The sequence below is a fragment of the Acomys minous genome (genome assembly GCF_964271855.1).
Source record: "Acomys minous genome assembly, chromosome: 12".
NCBI classification, from domain to species: Eukaryota; Metazoa; Chordata; class Mammalia; order Rodentia; family Muridae; genus Acomys; species Acomys minous.
Window position 1 is genome coordinate 70,009,176 of NC_140493.1, and position 20,199 is coordinate 70,029,374.

General features: G+C 42.6%; 1 protein-coding gene across 2 annotated transcripts in view; it reads right to left on the reverse strand.

Moving 5' to 3' along the window:
* EFCAB5 (EF-hand calcium binding domain 5) overlaps positions 1 to 14,457 on the reverse strand; it is a 111,159-nt gene extending 96,702 nt beyond the window's left edge. For both annotated transcript variants that reach the window (XM_084802740.1, XM_084802739.1), the window contains exons 1-4: positions 14,299 to 14,457; positions 13,700 to 13,753; positions 12,689 to 12,782; positions 3,346 to 3,883 (exon numbers count right to left, since the gene is read on the reverse strand). In XM_084802740.1, the coding sequence (XP_084658866.1) occupies positions 3,346 to 3,883; positions 12,689 to 12,782; positions 13,700 to 13,753; positions 14,299 to 14,325 (713 nt within the window). In that variant the 5' untranslated portion in view covers positions 14,326 to 14,457. The remainder of the gene's footprint in view (positions 1 to 3,345; positions 3,884 to 12,688; positions 12,783 to 13,699; positions 13,754 to 14,298) is intronic.
* Between the last annotated feature and the right edge of the window lie 5,742 nt (positions 14,458 to 20,199).

Genomic DNA, 20,199 nt, shown 5'->3' on the forward strand with positions numbered 1-20,199 from the left:
TGTTGCCAATAGCAGCTTTTGTACAAGAACAGCAAGTCTGAGGAGTCATGACTCAGTTTGCCAAGCGTTTACGTAACCAACTGTGGCAACATTTTCATGATTTTGAACCATGGGTTAAAAAGACTTTTATCTGTTTCTGAGGAGGAGTGTAAATAATGGGGAAGGAGAAAAAGAAAGGCAAGTAATAAGACAGGGAGTGAAACAAAGTGTGTGACATGGGTGTGTGAAAATCTCGGCAGGAGACCCGCTATTATTTATACTAATTAAAAATAAAGTGTAAGCAAAGTAAAAAAAAAAATTCTTGTTGTAAATAAAAGATTTTAAATCCTGACTTTTAGGGCTAGAAAAATGGCTCAACGATTAACAACACTGGCTGCTCTTTCAGAGGACCCAGGTTCGAGTCCTAGTCTCTAAACAGTGGCTCGCAAGCACGTGTGACTTCCGTTCCAGGGGATCTGATGTGCCCTCTGGCCTTCATGGGCACCAGGTACATGTGGGGCTAGGTACACATACAGGCAAAACGCTCCTACACACAACACAAACATACCCTAGTTTCTTCAGAGGTTGTTTTTGTTGCTGTTTTGTTTGAGACTAAGTGTTACTCTGTAGCCCAGGCTGTCCTTTCTGAAACAAGCTATGTGGCTCAGGCTGGCCTCGAACTTGTGGTGAGCCTACTGTCTTACTTTCTCAAATGCTGTGATTAGAAACATGAGTCACCGTGCCCAGCTTTCTTTGTTTTTTCTATGACTTCACTTAATATATAAACAGCTTTGGATAAATCTAAAAAGTGATCTGTTTTTTATTATCATGGGTTTGTTTCATTATTATTTTGAGGCAATCCTGTACAAATTATAAGATAAAGCAAGTCAATAACTGTGCCAGTGCTTTTAAGAGCTCAAAATTTCAGAATTAAAAACAACAACAACAACAACAACTGGGTGTGGTGGTGCACACCTGTAATCCCAGCACTCAAGGGAGGCAGAGGCAGGCAAATCACTGTGAGTTCGAGGCCAGCCTGGTCCAAAAAGCAGGTCCAGGACAGCCAAGGGTACACAGAGAGACCCTGTCTTGAAAACCAACCAACCAACCAATAGAAAAGCCAGCACCATGATGCACACTTACAATGCCAGTATCCATTAGGCTGAGGCCAGGGTGGCCGTATCAGGTAAACGTCCTGCCCCTGAGCTAGTCCCCACACCTTACGTCATTTTCAGAATTCTATGTTTTAATAATTCTCCAAGAATTTCACACATGTATAAAATATATCTTAATCATATTTATCACTAACGCCTTCCCCTAACTACTCCCCGCGGCCCACCCTTGTCTCCTCTCTCTCTCTCCCTCTCTCCCTCCCTCTGTCTCTCCCTCTGTCTCTGTCTCTCTCTGTCTGTCTGTCTGTCTGTCTGTCTGTCTGTCTCTCTCTCTCTCTCTCTGTCTCTCTCTCCTATGTAACACACTGAGTCCAGTTTGTGCTGCCCATATATGCACAGTGTGGGGCTGAGAGTCAGGGCAACATCCTTAAGAAAACTCTCTCCTCCCCTGAGAAGCCACCAACTATCAATAGTTCCTCAACCTGGGCCCAACACAAGGAAATATTTGCTTTTAGGTCCAAATAGAATGAACAAATAAAGTAAATCGCTGATGGTGAAGCAGTAAACTGAGCAGCATTGCTACTAAGGTAAGAAATACAAGATCTATATTTTATATATTACAGTAGCATAAACTGCAAATGAATCAATATTTAAAATAAAATTGGTATCACAATCAATGTGGTGGTGCATGACTTTTAATTCTAGCACTTGAAGGCAGAGGCAGGAGGATTTCTGTGAGTTCAAGGGCGGCCTGGGCTATGTGGCAAGTACCAGGCCAACCAGGTCTGCATAAGGAGACTTTGTCTAAAAAAAAAAAAAAAATCAGAGTGCCAGAAGGATATGTGGGCAAGTTCTTGTAATATTTTAACAAGTAACTGACTCAAATTGGGATGTTATAAAAGTTAAATCCAGCTGCATAACAAAAGATGAGTGGAAATGTGGGGATCTTTGCAACTCTTATTATATGTTTTTATAATAGAAATAAAACCGAGAATTTATATTTGTACTTGCTAATGGTCACATAAGAATAATCTCAGTAAGGATTCATAGAATAGCAGTTATGCACAGCACAGCTAGCTGCTGGGTAGACAGAGGGCAAGAGAAAGAAAACTTTCTGCTGTATAGCTTTCGCTTTATTTTGGTTTTGTTTTTTGAGACTGGGTCTCACTAAGTAGCTCTAGCATTCCTGAAGCTCACTATGTGGACTGGCTGCCACCAGACCCTCAGAGATGCACCTGCCTCTGCCTCCTAAGTGCTGGGACTGAATGCGTGTACTACCATTACTGGCTTATTGTACAACTTTTAAATTTTTTATTTATTTATTGTTTTTTTTTTTTTGAGACAAGGTGTCTCATAGCCTTGGCTGTCCTGGACTCACTTTGTAGACCAGGCTGGCCCCAAAGTTAAAGGGATCCACCTGCCTCTGCCTCTCTGAGTGCTGGGATTACAGGCATGCGCCACCACACCCAGCTACTGTACAACTTTTTAAAATATATTTTTTGGCTTTTGAATTTGGTTACTTTCCAGTGCAAGGAGCCCAATACAGAGATAAATATATACTTGAAGTCCTAATGTGACAACCAAATCCAGATAGTTAGTTAGGTGTGGTGATGCAGGCCTATAATCCCAGCACGTGAGAGGCTGAAGAAGAGGGATTCCAATGAGTTTGAGGCCAACCTCAACGCACGCACACACGCACGCACGCGCGCGCGCATACACACACACAGTAGATTTAAGCCCACTTCTAGCTGCAAAGCAAAACTCTGTCTCAGTAAAACAGAGCAAATAAACTTACTTTAATTCGTCAGTCCTTGCTGTGCTTTGGAAAAATGTGAAGCACATAGTAGGAACTCCATAAATACAGAGCCTGACTGTGTAACCTTAGCTGTGCTTGGAGCACACAGCTCAGCAGCAGGAACGAGAGACACCGTGCCTCAAAAAGGAAGAGGCAGAGAACTGAGGGCCAGAAGTTGTCCTCTGGCCTCCAACATGTGCCACGGGTGCGTGCACCCTCCACATGCTAACTACATAAAAGAAAAATGTGTCTTATATGAAATGATTCCTCCACTCATTAGAATTATTAAAAAGAAACGGAATCTGCCTTAGTTCCCAAGTACCACCACCTCCTGCCAACAAGCGCTTCCTGGCTAACTCTAAAATCATTTCTTTCAAGTCTGGTTTGCGCTCACGTCATTGTTGTGCTAGCCGTTTCATTGTGAGAAAGATCATCGCTTGAGCACACGACAGACTGTACCTGTTGCTGATCGTATCAGGAACATGAACCTTCAGTTCTTCCGTGACATCCTTCATCACCCTCTGGTAGCCAGACATCCCTGGGTCTTTGATATAGTGAGTGTTGTTTCTCATTAAATATTCCCCTAGATAGTTAATTGGATCAAACTTGCTTGGGATGTCAGCTCGGCACAAAAGCTTCTTCTTTTCCACCTGCATTAACATGTGTTCCACTCCAGGGACCAAGGTGGGTAGCAGCTTGTCCAGCAAGTACGCCCGGGTGGACAGCGTCGAGCTTTCAGTATTAAACCACTCTCTAGCCAAGTCATCCATGGGGAGCTTCTTCGTGGTCTTTTGCTGCTCCTTCGCCAGGCTCTCCGTCTCCAGCGCTTGCTGCTGCATGGCCTGGGCTCTGGCCTCTATTCTCTCACTAAGATGTTTCCGCCACGGTTGCTGTGCCCTTAACTTCAGTTCCACTTCATCTACGCCAAGAATCACTTTTGCAGGTCTTCTGAACACGACATTCGTGGGAGGTGTGTGGGAGTCCTTTACTGAAGCAACTGAGGAGAAGAAGAAAACAAATTAAATGTAAGAAACACTAGCCGCATTGGGCTGCAGAGATGATGGCTCAGTGGTTAAAGGATTCATACCTTGCTGGGCACAGTGGCGCACGCCTGTAATCCCAGAACTCAGGGAGGCAAAGGCAGGTGGATCTCTGTGAGGTGGAGACCAGCCAGGTCTGCAAAGCAAGCCCAGGACAGCCAGGACTGCACAGAGAAACCAAACCAAGCAACCAACCAAAGAAAGAGTTCCTGCTGCTCATGCAGAGGACTCCTGCAGGTCCCCAGGACCAATACCACGAAGCTCCCAGGGACTTGTAACTTATTTTCTTCTGTTCCTGTGAGGGCTGAGCCACGAGACATCTGATGTTTAGGCACCTGTTGGCTACCTGCACTTATGTGCACATAGCCACACACAAATACACATACACATACACATAATTTTTTAAATTAAAAAACACAAGAAATATTAGAAATAGCATTTAATTGATGACTTTAGAATATGGTTAACAACAACAAAAACCTCAAAACGGTTTCACATCCCTTTCCATGGTTGGCTAGAACTTTTCTTCTCGGGGAACTGGCTTGGCCCTGGGGTCCCAGAGCATGGCTGGCTCACACTCTGAACAATAAGTCACCAGGTGTTTTCTTCTGTTCCTGTGAGGGCTGAGCTGACTGGAATGGAAGAATTAATGGGAATCTTGAAATTTCTTTCTTTCATACTTTTTTTTTTCCTGACATAGCTATGGGGATGCAATACTTTGGGGTCTTTTTTGTCTATTTGTTTGTTTTTGGTTTTTGTTTGTTTTTGTTTTTGTTTGTTTGGGTTTTGTTTTTTTTTTGAGACAGGGTTTCTTTGTGTAGCCTTGGCTGTCCTGGTCCCATTTTGTAGACCAGGCTGGTCTTGAATTTTGGGGTCTTATTATCCACTGAAAAAGAATATAGGGGGCTGGAGAGATGGCTCAGCAGTTAAGAACACTGGCTGCTCTTCTGGAGGTCCTGAGTTCAATTCCCAGCAACCACATGGTGGCTCACAACCATCTGTAATGAGATCTGGCGCCCTCTTCTGGCCTGCAGGGGTACAAACAGGCAGAGCGCTGTATACATAATAAATAAATAAATCTTTAAAAAAAAAAAAAAAAAAGAACCTAGGTGCCACAGCAGGATCATGCCTACATACTGCTTTGCTGCTTCACTTGCTTCCGTCTTTTTGTGGATATAGGTAAAGATAGAAACAGCTGAATTTTTTTTCTATATTAATTTTTAATATGATGGAAAAGTAGCTACTGAGACATATTCTAATTTGTAATAACCTAGCAGCAAATATCATTGCTGCAATAGAAAAACAAGATAGAGAGAGCCTCCATAACGTCACAATTGTGGCTAGTTAGGAAAAAACTTTTTTTATTATGAATTATTCAGACCTGCAAGGAGACTTACTAAATAGACATGCATGCTACATACAGACTCACACAGGCACACACACACACACACACACACACACAAACACACACACACACACACACACACACACACACACACACACACACACACACTTAAAAAATATTAAAAGGGACAGAGAGAACCGGCCAGGCCCCTTTCGTTACCCCTCTCGCCTCCTTGTCATCTGAGGATGCAGTGTGCTCTTTTCCCGCAGAGGATACTGCATTGGGGGGGGGGGGGCATGGGGGGGGCTGTGTTAGAGGCAGAGTGGGCCCTCAAACAGACATCAGATCTGCTTGCACCTTGCTTGACCTTAAGACTTTCCAGCCTCCCTAATTATAAATAATAAACTTATGCTGTTTATAAGTCACCCTAGCTTGTGTTTTGTTTTGTTTTGTTTTTTAAATAGTAACAGGAAGTACCAAAACACAGGGTCAAAGCACAAGCATTTCACTCACCAGATTACTGCTAAGTTCCTTCCAGGATGGTTGGTATCAATTTACAGAAACCCTTGAAAACTCGTCTTTGGGGCATCTTGGATCCAGTGGTGAACGGGTTCTGCAAACCTTCCTTTGGGTTTTTATTTCTTCCTTGGCTTAACCACTTACTCCAATCACCATCAGCCAGAGCAGGGGTTCCTGCTGTAGGCACTGGAGAGGACCTGAGTTTAGGTCCCAGCATCCATGTTAGGATATAGGATATAGGACCACCTATATATACCTCCAGGCCTAGGAGATGCAATGCCCTCCTAAGGCACTTGCATGTACCTACACAGAGACATGAATATACAGATACCTGGGGAAAAAAATCATACAAATAAAATACTTTAAAAGAAGAGTCCCCACTGTGGGGACAGTGGCTTTTGAGCTGTACTGCTCAGGACCCTGAAAAGGAGCTTCAGAATCCACAGGGCGTCTCTGTGGCCAGAGCTGCTGTGCATCAACTAATTTCACAGAATTGGAGAGCACGGAATGATTTTATTAGAAAACGGCTTTGCTGATTTAAAAGGAGATGCAGAAAAAGAAAATCAATATTCAAGAGAATAAAGTTTATCTTTTTTTTTTCCCTGTGAGGAAATCCTTGAAAACTCATCTGTCAAGTGCCCTGGGTCCAACGGTGGATGGTATTTATGAACCGCATTCAGGTTTTATTTCCCCTGTGGCCAAATCACTCATTCCAGTCAGAGGAAATCGAGGAAGGGTAGCATGCGGCTCTCTCATCTACGGGTTGGATTTACAAATAAGGTCACTTGGTAGCCGGAAATGGTACGGGGACGGCTCTGCTCTGTTTTGTCACCATGATGGTCAGGGTTGACTGCCAACTTGGCAAAATCTAGAACCGCTCTAACCGCTGGGCAGGCCTGTCGGCCGGTCGGGGGTTAGCTGGACTGCACCGCTCAGGAGGGAAGAGGACCTGAGGAGGGGCGCCCCACTGCAGGTGGGTCGGTCCGTGACTGCGACCCCCCGAGACTGAATGAGTGGGTAAGGCCGGCTGAGCACTGGAACTCTCTGCTCTCCGCTCTTCGCTGTAGATGGGAATGATGTGACTGCCACCTTGGCGTTTCTGCAGACTTGAACTTGGGACAGCTAGCCACTAAACACTTTCCCTCAATTCTCCTTTGTCAGGGTGTTCTTATCACAGCGACAGAAAAAAACAAACTAACTAACTAAAGCACTCCAATACTTATGAGTATATAATCCTTTTATGTTTACTCTGGGTTTTTTGTTGTTGTTGTTGTTTGTTTGTTTTGTTTTTTGTTTTTAGGGTTTTTTTTAAGATTAGCATGAAAGCAATTGGTTTAAGTCTGCCTGCTTTAATGTACTTGCTTTTCTCTTAACTTGTCCAGCACAAATCAAGACACATGTGTGCTTGCTTGAGTCAAGGGTAGTGCAACAGACACACAGCAACTTAATACCTACCCATCTACAATGGCTCCTTAATAAACCTACAAATAATCCAGGGCGTTCTCTTTTATTCACTGCAGCCTGCTCGCGCTCCCGGGCGGGGCAGGCCATTCTTGGTTGCTAAGCAATAATCCCACTGTTTGCATTGCCCACACCGAAACACGAAGTGGAGATGTGTGCTTGGTTACGGCTCTAGTTAAGCACCTCTTTAGGAGCCATAAAAATCAAGGAAAGAAAAGGAGGCACCGCCGTAGGAGGGTCAATAAATCAGGATTCTGTCTGCAGCTGCCTTTGCACTGGGTGGCTTCGGAATTCAAGGATCACCAGTCCCAGAAGCGCCCCGAGGGCAAGCTAGTTTGGAAGCTTATTTGAATATATTTCCAACGGGTTCTCCAGTAGTCTGCACTTGGGCATTCCTAACCTTTTCCAGATAGACTGACTGCTTCACTTACATGCCGCTTGATAAATAATGATCGATTTCTCCATCGCTATTCGAAGCACTAGAGTTGTTTTTCAGCATCAGTTTTCCAAACTCTTCCCGGAATTAGGAACCTTTCAGGCTCTTGCCCCAACGTGCCAACTTTCATAGTTCTAGTTACTAGACAACTTTTTAAAAAGCAATTTAAATTTTTCATTATTTTTGAAAATGATGTATATTGCTATTTTGCATATTGTTAATATACCGCACTCATATCGTTCTTTGTAATTTTCAAACATTACTCGTGTATATTAATTGTTAAAGTAAATATATATATCCCCGGGTGTAGTGGCACATGTCTTTAATCTGGGAATTGCCCTGTGAGGCAGAGGCAGGCAGATCTCTGCGTTCTAGGCCAACCTGTTCTACATGGTCACTTCCAGGCCAGCCAGGTCTAAATAGTGAGATCTCGTCTCAAAACAAGCAAACAAATAAAAATTGAATTACACCGCTTAATTTAGTATTATGATATTATCAGTAAAAGGAAATACCATGGAAGTAAGGGGAGAACAAAACCAAAGAGGGAATGGAGGATGGTCAAGAGAGATACAGGAAGGGGAAGGGGGGGGAGCAAAGCTAGAAGAAAAGAGAAGAAATAGAGAGAAAAGCTACCAAAATGACAGCATGAAGGTCAAGTTGTTAGATGAGTTTATTAGCGTTAAGTTCTGCTCGTATATTACGGAGGCATGAATACATTCAAGTCAATAGGAAAGGAATATAGAGAAATCCCTTGTTCATAATTTGAAAGGTCTAGACTTTAAAGGTGACGTTCGTCATTTCCTGCACTTAGTGCACGGCCCATTGTAAGGCATACGTCACATAGAATCTAGTTAATTCTAGATATAATGATATAAACGAGAATTAAATAATCTCCATTATTATAACAGGCTCTTTTGATAAGTTGACATCCTCGGGGCTGGCTACTGGTTAAGCCGCTGAAACTGGCGCGGCAGTGATTCGACAGGCTGTAGGATGCTCTTCAAACACAGGCCCTGCCTGAAACACGGCTGCCCGTGATTTCAGAATCAGCATTTCTCAACAAGATGCAACCGTTTGCTCAAGATGGAGGCGACGCACCGCCAAACACCGCTGGAACTGAGATCCTCTGGATACAGGAACTCGGGGTTCCCTGCAGAGCTTTGTCGAACCTCCGAGCTTGTGGGGTAAGAACAGAGCCAGGGAGACTACTGGTTTTGTTTGCTTGTTTAAGGATCTCTAAAATGAAAATTAATCTTATAGCTCAAAAGAGAGAACAGCTGGGATAAGATAAAGAACTAATACGGTGCATTCAACCCCAGTGTTTCCTATTTAACAAAACAAAACAAACAAACAAACAAACAACAACAACAACAACAAAACCCCAAGGATTTGAATACATTATGGTAGCCGCTTGGCAAGCTAATTTAATTTTGACAAGTATATAACAAGGATTGTGATACTTCCTCTGACATGTTGAAATCACAATAACAGCTCCTTTTCTTTTCTTTTCTTTTCTTTTTTTTTTTTGGTTTTTCGAGACAGGGTCTCTCTGTGTTAGCCTTGGCTGTCCTGGACTCACTTTGTAGACCAGGCTGGCCTCGAACTCACAGCGATCCACCCGCCTCTGCCTCCCGAGTGCTAGGATTAAAGGGGTGCGCCACCACGCCCGGCAACAGCTCCTTTTCACACTACACACACACACACACACACACACACACACACACACACACGTTGTGCTGTATATGCATATATACGTTAAGAGAGAGTCTGAATATAAGGTTTATTATGACTAATTTTCAAATATAAACAGGAACACCATAGCTCATTTGTTAGCATACGAAGCAGCCATGATGTTTTCCACACATACTGCTGAGAGTAACAGAGCAACGAATGGAACACACACAGTAAAGAAACTGAAAGTTCCAGAACAGGAAAGTCCACAAAGGTTCGATTTATACTTTAGAAGGGGGGGCAGTTCAGGGAAGGGGGGACACTAAATTCCTTGGCAGAATGCATATATGAAGTCATGCAGGTGCAAATCGTCCACAAGCTAATTAAACACTTCATTGAATTTATAATCAAGTTCCTTGTTCACCATCCCGTCTGGCATGTTTTAAATGAAAAGTTAATTTTTAAAGCTGGCTCAAGTGATTAAGGAAAATACAAAGTGTGCTTCTGGGGTATTGCGGGGGGGGGGGGTAGGGGGGCAGGGGGGGAGGAGGCACGGGGAGGAGGAAATGAGGAGGAAGCTAAAATCAGGCAGTGATGGAACATGGACAGGGGACGGAAGACAGGTTAAGACTGGCCGGGAAGAGAAGTTTGAAAAGTTAGTAAAATAGGGGGACTGGTGAGATGGCTCAGTGGGCAAAGGCGCCTGCAGTCAAGCCTGACAGCCTCAGTTTCCTCACTGGAACCCTCCTGGTGAGAAGAAAAAACCAACTTCTGCAAGTTGTCCTCTGACCTCCAATGTATACCAGCCACACACATTACATTGAAAGTTGAAAAGTATTAAAAAAAAAATAACCCTGGGAAAAGCAGGGGTGGAGGAGTCAGAGGTGATGGGGAGCTCCAAGGAGGCAGTGTCTTCCTGACACAACAGGACTGATGCATACATGAACGCACAGAGACAGTGGCAGCAGCCACAAGACCTGCACGGGTTCAAGTCAAATAAGGTTGCGGTAATGGGATGGGGAAGCAGACAAGGGTCCCACCCCTAACTAGGAAGTGGGTATCTGCAACTGGTACCCACTGCCAAGGGGAAAGTTAGTCTTCTCCAGTAGAGTGTCCCTGGGAGCATCAGCCACATTCCAGGGCAGGCCCCATGCCCAGGAGCAGTCAGCCAGCACAGCATGAACTTGCTGCTACTTTGGTAGACTTTTTATTTGGTACTTTTTGTCTTATTGGTCTTTTGTTTCCTTTGATTTTCATTTTTGTGGTTTTTGTGTTGTGTGTGTTTCCTGTTCTGTTTTTTTTTCCCCTTCTTTTTTTTTTTTTTCTTGTTTTTTGTTTTTGAGAGTGAAGGAACATAAAGTTGGGTGGGTGGGAAGGATCTGTGGAAGAAAAAGTATGAAAATATATTGTATAAAAATTACATTAACTAAAAATTTTAAGGAAAAAAAAAGAAAAGGAAAGAATACTGAGAATTAAAGGATTAATGAGGATGGGGCCGTGCGATAGGGGAAAAGTGGGATTAATAGGTGAATTAACCAAAACTAAGGATGTGTGGAAAAGCCTTCTGAAAACATGCCTGTTAATAAGCTAATTTCAAAAAACAACTTTAAGAAAGAGTTTGGTTTGAATGGAATTGTCCTGCATTGGTGGACATAATTGCTCCCAGGATACATGTGTTATTAAATAAAAATCCCATTATAAGAAAAAAAAAAAGCAAAAACAAAAGAGGCAGGGACTGGAGGAAATGCTCAGTGGTTACTAGAGCCTGCTGCTCTCACAGGGACCAGAGTTCAGTTCCCACCACCCATATGGAAGGCTCACAAGCACCTGTATCTCCAGCTGCAGAGATCCAACACCTTCTTGGTACCGGCTTGAATGTGAACTTATACATAGAGACATACACATAAATAAAAATAAACATAAAATAAAAATAAAGGCAAACTAAAGATTAGAGAGTTTTAATTCTTTGTTTTTAAACACTCCCTATGCATCTACTTAGATTTTTTTTTATCTTTGTATTTATTTATTCATTTATTTTTTTGGCTTTTTGTTTTGTTTTGGAGACAGGATTTCACTTTGTAGCCTTGGCTGTCCTGGAACTTGTTCCATGGACCAGGCTGGACTCAAACTCACAGAGACCTACCTGTCTCTGGCTCCTGAGTATACTTGGATTAAAGGCATGTGCCACCACTGCTCAGGAAGTTTTAATTCTTAAAGTATATGCATTATAATATATATTAATAAGAACAATAAATAATTTCTCTTAATTCATCTAAAGGAAAAATAATTTTTAAAAGCACTTGGAAGTTACAATTGGCATCTACACAATTTTACAGTTTAAAATTGCTTTTATAGTTATTATTTTAATTTGGCCTAGACTAGCTAAACACACTTAAACACCCAATACTTGGAATTGAATTGAAGAAATTTCTAAATTTTAAATACTGTAAAATATCTCTGTTGGTACAGATTGTGACTAAGTATGTGGAACTAGGAATGGTGATGGCGAGCCGGGCGTGGTGGCGCACGCCTTTAATCCCAGCTCTCCGGAGGCAGAGGCGGGCGGGTCTCTGAGTTCGAGGCCAGCCTGGTCTACAGAGCGTGTTCTAAGACAGCCAAGGCTACACAGAGGAACCCTGTCTCCAAAAACAAAAACAAAAAACCAAAAGGGAGAAATGGCTAGAGTGAAATAGATGGATGTCTTGTATACTTTGTTACCTTTTTAATCCTGTAAACTTGCAGTCTGCATAATCATTTGAAATTTTGGTAAGGGATAGGGCTATGGGTGGCTTTGGGTCATTACAGAATAAATGTATGATCAAGCATAAGCAGAATCAAACCCAATAAGAAAATCAGCTCATAGAGCTCTTCATTTTATTTTTATACTAAATAGGTTGCCTGCTAGAAACCTCTTTAACTCTCTTAGTTGAGTTTTCTCTTTAATTACTTTTTTTTTCCCTTTTTCTTTTTCTTTTTTGGTTTTTTGAGACAGTGTTTCTCTGTGGAACCTTGCCTATCCTGGACTTGCATTGTAGACCAGGCCGGCCTCGAACTCACAGCGATCCGCCTGCCTCTGCCTCTCAAGTGCTGGGCTTAAAGGCGTGCGGTGCCACGCCCATCTTCTCTTTAATTACTTTGCAGGGAATGAATAGTCATGACATTGCTTCAAAGGTATTCACAGTAGAGGGTGAGGAAATCCGTCCTTACCTACTGCCAAATTACACCGAGAGGAGCCTCTCACAATCATCTGTTTTTTAAATACAAAATCTTGACGAATGCACTTCTTTGACTTTAGATTGTGTCGTGTGGAGAGAAAGGCTACTTTCCTACCTTGGGGCTTCACTTCCTCCTTCACATCTTCTGTCACCTCCACCACCTGGCTGCTGGGCTCTGATGCAGGATCACTTTGTGGAGCTGGTGGCATCTTTGAAAAGAGAAAAGAAACAGCAGTTTCAAAATGAACTGTGTTTTTCCCCCTTTTAAAGCTGTATCTGCTTTCTTTCAATTGAAGGAGAGTTACTTTGTAGTTACCTAACAGTCCTATTTACTTTTTCCAGGATTTAACAGCGAGTGTTAGAGGTGAGCCACATGTCTGCTTCCTGCACTCACAGTACCAAACAGATCTTCCTAGTGCTAGTGCAGTGACACGCCTGAGACGCCATGCCAGCTGTGCACTCATCTTTGAATTATACAAAACTTTCTATGAACATAATTTGAGAATATCTCATAGTTACATTTGACCTTTAAAAATGCCACCTTCCAAAGAGTGCTAGAATCATCTTCCGTGTTTGTGGTAGAAAGGAGAACACTTCATCTGAGATGAAGCAAATTAAAGATTAACTTCAGGTATAATGGTGGCACTGTGGTTTTAAATACTTTTGCTGGCGTATATAATAGGATTTAAAAAAATGGTGTTAGTCAACTTAATGTGATTCCATGTAACTAATTTCAGTTGCCTCCAAAAAAAAAAAAAGTGTTCTTTTTCGTGTAATCTTGCAGTTTTAAAAGCAAAGCTAAGTGATTAATATGGAGGTTATATTTTTAGCATAATAGTGAGGTGACCCTAAGAGCTGGTGGCTTCTGTACTGAGAGCAGCTGATCTGCTGTTAGAGAGCAGTCCTTACTTACTGTAATTTAGAACAATCCGCTCCACACGGAAAATCTACCTGCCTATGGGAGTTTCCTGTAACTACATCAGCTTAATAATCAACAGGAATTTGCCCTTTTGCACTTGCTGTTTCACTTTGCACATCCACACTTTCCTTTTTGTTCTTCCTAAGGAAGTTAATGCAGCCAGCTCATTCTGACAGGGTGTCACCTGGTCACTCAGGGTGCCCCTACCTCCGTCTGGTCCTCTGAGTCCTGCTGCTGTTCCTTGTCTTCCCCTTCATTGTCCTGAAATGGGAAACGCGTCAGTAAACGTTATCAAGAAGAGCCTTCGGACCCAGCTAATATTGTGTGTTCCGAGAGATTAAATGCCTTATATTTTTTAATGTCACATAATGAGTAAATTTAATCCCCAATGAAATGGCAGAAAGCAGCTGTATTTAAAAATTCAATCAGTTATAAAGACTTGTTGGCTAGGTATGGTGGCATATGCTTCTAACCCTAGCACTTGGGAGACTTAGTAGGATCACTCTGAGTTTTCAGACAGCCTGGGCTACACAGCAAGACTTTGTCGCAAATAAAACAAAACAGCAAAAAACTCCAAAATACATTATAATTAAGGAGCGCCAGACAACCAGAAGCAGGTCACTGTGATCCAGGTGTTATTTTGAACCCCTCTTTTCCAAACCCCGAATTTCTACCAAAGCTTGCTGTAGAATATTTTTAAGTTTAAAAACAGAAAAGTGATACAGTGAGACACTGGATCTCAGTTTTCTGAAGAATGTTGAATCTCAAATCCTCTTGTAAGTGGTTAGAAACAGAAGCCAGAAAACCTGATCGTGTAACGTTGAGTCGCTCATTTGTCCACTAGGAAAAGCCACCGGATGATACTGAGAAATAAACCAATACAATGATAATAAGCAAGAGAGAAGGAAAATGTTAACAAGCAATACAAATACTCTGAAAGTTCAAAATCTCCGCCATCCCCAGCCCCCGCCACACCCCAGCATTCTACTGAATGGCTGTAAATTCTTAACTGCTGAACTGTCCAAGTTGCACAGCTGTTATTACTGTTACTGGCTGAAGCCAGGGAGACAAGGCCACCGTTGTCATCATCACCCCTGTTGTCCTTTCTAAACCTGAAATGATGATGATGATGATGATGATGATGCAGCTGACTTTTTAAATATTGCCACCTTCATTAACTTTATTTTCTGAGACAATGTTTAACTATGGAGCAAGGCAGCCTTTTAACTTTTGATCCTCCTGCCTCAGCCTCCCAAGTGCTGGGATTAGAGATATGCTGTACCATTCCCAACTTCTCCTTTAATTTTTGAAATAGTAAGACCTTTGATGGCTACCTAACAAACACGAGAAAGATAAGTTTATAATGAACTCCCAAAAAGCTTTTTTAAAAAAAATTGTTGGGTGGGGCTGGAGAGATGGCTCAGTGGTTAAGAGCACTGACTGCTCTTCCAAAGGACCAGGGTTCAATTCCCAGCACCCACATGGCAGCTCACAACTGTCTGTAACTCCAAGATCTGATACTCTCATACTAAATAAGATTAAATAAAATATCTTTAAAAAAGTTGTTGGGTGAGGAGTTTTATGAGGCATATGATTTGTCCGGCTTATTTATCCATACTGAAGAACTAAAATGGTTTCTACTTCACTGAAAATGACTGCAATCCCGGAGACAATGTATAAAGTCATTGCTGTGCCAACCAGCATGTCATACACTGGTTACATATGGGTGAGGCGCTGTGCAAAGACTGAATTATTGTTAGGTGCAGTGGTGGCCTGGGGTAACCCCTGCACTCTCTGTACTCGAGGCTGAAACAGGAGGACCACAAGTGCAAGGCAGCAGAGGCCGCCCTGGGAGGTCTTGTCTCAAAAAGAAGACATTATATGCATCTGGCCTCCGCCTCCAGGGAGAGGCACTATGATTCTGTGTAATATGTATGTAATACATACATGTGTAATATGTATACACATACTCTGGGATATTCATTTTCCTTTTATCAACGTAACACAAATTCCAGCGAAGTAAATAGAGAGAATAGATTACAACATCTAAAAAGCTGTCTCGCCGGGCGTGGTGGCGTACGCCTTTAATCCCAGCACTCGGGAGGCAGAGGCAGGCGGATCGCTGTGAGTTCGAGGCCAGCCTGGTCTTCAAAGTGAGTCCAGGACAGTCAAGGCTACACAGAGAAACCCTGTTTCGAAAAACCAAAAACCAAAAACCAAAAAAAAAAATAAATAAAAAAAATAAAAATAAAAAGCTGTCTCAAAGCCTTTGAAAATAACTCATAAATAATAGAAAACAGAACTCCGCGTTAAGTCCTAACTGTACATTGCTTGTGTGCGGTTGCCCATCTCCTGAAACCGATAAGTTTCTTTTTAAAGTCTATTTTGTTTGGATGTGCTCAGAAAAATTCACCTTAACAAGGGTCTCTTCATTGAGAACCTTCTGTCATTCAAGCATTTCCTGGGGCTTAAAATGAGTGAGTTTTCAGTTTAGCGAGGGGGAAACAGTGCACTTCAATCTGCAAAGTGTAAGAGTGGAGGTGTAGGGGGCTGGAGAGATGGCTCAGCGGTTAAGAGCACTGCCTGCTCTTCCAAAGACCCTGAGTTCAAGTCCCAGCAACCACATGGTCTATATAGAGACCACAACTGTCTATATAGAGACCTGGTGCTCTCTTCTGGAGTGCAGGCACATGTGCAGAGAGAACACTGTATAAATAATAAATAATCTTACCAAAAAAAAAAAAAAAGAGTGCAGGTGTACACAACACACTGGGGAGCAAAGAGGACCAAGCAGTTATTTTCCATGGGGTAAAGAAACAGATTTCTAGGACTGATGTTAAAGGACTAGTAAAATAAATTGTACAAAGGGGAGGGAAGAGCATCTGTAGCAGAGGAAACATAAATTCAAGAGTAAAGAAGAGGAGGCTTTAAAAAGACCTGTAGTCATGGGCCGAAGAGATGGCTGAGCAGTTAAGAGCACCGGCTGCTCTTGCAGGCCACCTAAGTTCAATTCCTGATCCATGTGATGGCTCACGATGCTCTGAAAGTTCAGTTCCAGGGGATCTGACTCTTTCTTTTAAGTTCTTTGGGCACCAAAGCATGAAGGTGATGCACACATACACTTATACACATACATAAGTTATTAAAAAAAATAGTACTTAGAACCAAAATGGAAAGGATTATGATAAATTGAGGCATTTGGACTTTATTATGGGCTTTAAAAACAGAGACACAAATTAGCAAGTTATTGTTTTAAAAAGTGAATTCTGCCAGCAGTGTTGAGTTTAGACTATAATATGAAAGATTTGGGGAAAAAGGAGGAATATTTGGCATCCTCAATATTGCACCATCCCTTGCTCTAGTTTAGGCTCTACCAGATATTGCTAATACCCGTCCTGGTTTGGGCTACTATGGCTGTGATGAAACACCATGAGCAAAGTAACTTGGGGAGGAAAAGGTTTATTTGGCTTATGTTTCTTCCCTGAAGGAAGTCAGGGCAAGAACTCAGACAGGGCAGGTTCCTGGAAGCAGCAGCTGATGCAGAGGCCATGGAGGGATGGATGCTGCTTACTGGCTAGCTCCTCCTGGCTCATTCAGCCTGCTCTCTTACAGAACCCAGGACCACCAGCCTAGGGGTGGCACCACCCATAACACGCTGGGCCCTCCCATGTCAATCACTAATTAAGAAAATGCCTTACTGGCTCACCTACAGGCAGATCTTATGGAGGCATTTTCTCAATCAGGTTCCCTCCTCTCAGATAGCTTGTGTCAAGTTAACATAAAACTAGCCAGCAGGGGACCACAGCCAGACAGCTCGATCACTGAGTTCTGTCATCCCAGCTAGTGCTACAACCTTATTCTCACAGGTCACCTTTTCAGATAGGACTTGCACTGTCATCTTATTGGTGAGCTCTGACTGTAAACACCTGAACTTTTGTCTTAGGATTTTCTGAAGTTCAAATACACACACACACACAAAAAAAATAAATAAATAATAAAAATAAAACAAATGCACACACACACACACACACACACACACACACACTTCAATATACCCTGGCCAGAAGTGCTTGCAGGATATATGAATGGGAGAAATCTTCAAACAAAGATGGATAATCCCATGGGTGGGAGATTTCTAACATATATTTCCCTTCTGATTCCCACACTTCTAGGTATTAGGCCTTAGTCCCCCAGTGCCAGACCTGCCCAATAATGCATGTGTTTGACTTCCTATACTTTTCCGTATTGCTTCCTAATCTCTTGCCATTGTTTCCTGGAACTATCTTCCAAATGGAGTGTGTACTCAAATCCTTAGATTCAGGTCTTTTTTTTTTTTTTTTTTTTTTTTTTTTTTGGACTAGCCCAACTAAAATAGATATAATCATTAGGATTTGTGGCATGATTGAATCTAAAGAGTTAATAGAAAAAGCAATTAGGGGAAATTAGGAACATCCTTGTCCAAAAAGCTGAATGGTTGATAATGCCATCAAAAGAAATAGGGAAAAGAGAGAACAGATTATAGATGGTCTGTGTCTGGTGTGTACATTTACGCTACTTGCTTGGTTGCCTAACACAAGTTTCTAGTAGGCATTTGAAGGCCACTGACATGTGTTGGAAGAAAATCGTGAACAATCAGGCCCACTGGAAATGCTGGCCACTCTGTCCGGTCAGAACAGCATCACCTTGCATTTTCAGTACTGTCTTAGGGTTCCCATTGCTGCAACAAAACACCATGACCAAAAAGCTGGGTTGGGAGGAGAGGGTGTATTTGTTCATCACTGAAGTAGGTCAGGACAGGAACTCCAATAGGGGAGGAACCTGAAGGCAGAAGCTGATGCAGAGGCCGTGGAGGGGTGCTGCTTACTGCCTTGCTTCCCCTGGCTTGCTCACTCTGCTTTTTTTTTATGGAACCCAGGACCACCAGCCTTTCCCCATTAAGCGCTAACTGAGGAAATGTCTTACATTTGGGTCTCATGGAGGCATTCCCTCAACTGAGGCTCTTTCCTCTCTGATGATACAAAACCAGCCAGCACAAGTACCTAATGTGCACCCCTGTCCATAAGATCCTAAAATCTGCTTGAATTCTTGGGATCAGAGACCAAATTTCTGTGGCTATAGTTGAAGACCCTGCATGCTCACTCATGCCCAATCAATTTGTGACTTGGTAATTGGGGCACCTGTCATCTTGGCATGTAGTGCTGTCAAATATGATAGAACATCTTTAATTAAGAAGCTTTCCAGACTAAGAAAGAAAGCAGAAGTCATTGTGATTATCCATTGTGTAGACGGTGAAGCTGCCTTTTACTTGGGATTCCTCGCGACTCTGGATAGGCGAGTGTTGACAGAAGGATGCAGTTCTGGACGATGCCAGAAACTCACCAAAGAGAGTAGTCAAGAGGGTCTGAAAGGCTCAAGATAAATGCTTGATGACAAACACAAGTGGAATTAAGAGGTGGCTGGGGCGGTGGCTCGGTCAGTAAGATGCCTGTCATGCAAGCATAAGGATTTGAATTCAGCCCATAATACTCACCCAAGAGCCAGCAGGAGGTTTGCATCTGTAATTCAGGAAGAGCAAGGATGGGCTTTGGGTGGAAAGGCGGATCCCAGAGCTGGCCAGCCTATCAAGCTAATGCGTGAACTGTGGGTTCAGTGAGAGACCCTGTCTCAAGCAGAAGGGTAGAGAGTGATTGAGAGAGAGTCCAGGACACTGAGGGGAATCAAGGCAGCTCAACGTCACTAGTGTCATATGCTGAAAAGAAATCAAAGATCAGGAGGACTGGAATCAATCATTTAACTTATTGGCATGTCACTTATGACCTCTGTGAGAGGCGGTGCCCTGAGTGCTTAATTTACGTTATTTAATGTAATCTTGCTGGCAGGCTTGTATTAATAGCTCTATTTTACTTACCAAGAAAGTGGGTCAGAGGAGAGGACATCCTATTGAGACTTTAGGCGAGAGTAGCATGGAAGAATGGGGAAATAACAGGACCCACAGGGTCCTGGAAACCTACAAGAAGAACTTTATGACAGGCAGATCTGGGTCCTGGGGTCCTCCTCAAACTAAGGCACCAGCCAAGGAGAAATAGGCAGTAAACTTCGAACCCCTACCAAGACCTAGCCGACGAACACGATATTCTCCACTGTTGAGTGGAGAGTGAGATCTGATTCTCACGTGAACTCTGATGCCCCTTTTCTGACCATGTCCCCTGGATGGGGAGGCCTGGTGGCACTCAGAAGAAGGATAGCAAGTTACCAAGAAGAGACTCAATAATCTTAGAGCATACATAGGGGGAAGAAGTCTCCCTCAATCACAGACATAGGGGAGGGGAGAAGGGGGGAAGTGGGAGGGAGGGAGGAATGGGAGGAAACAGGGGAAGGGCTAACAATCAAGATGTAATATGAATAAATTAATTAAAAAAATAAATAAATAAATAAATAAAAAATAAAATGCAGCAAACCGGGGAACTTGGTTAATTTGTCCAAAGTCATATGCAAATTGGTCAGTCAGAATTATAGACAGTATCTTGAAACTAGTTACTACAAGACTAGTTCCAACTATTGAATATTTAATTACAGTAATCCATAGAGTTACTGAAAGAAAAAGTTGAAGAATGAGTGGAAAATTACATTGTTGACCGTTCCTCACAAGTAGGGACTTATTTATAAAAGTTGAGGTGACAGCAGTAATATACAATGCAGCTGCTCTA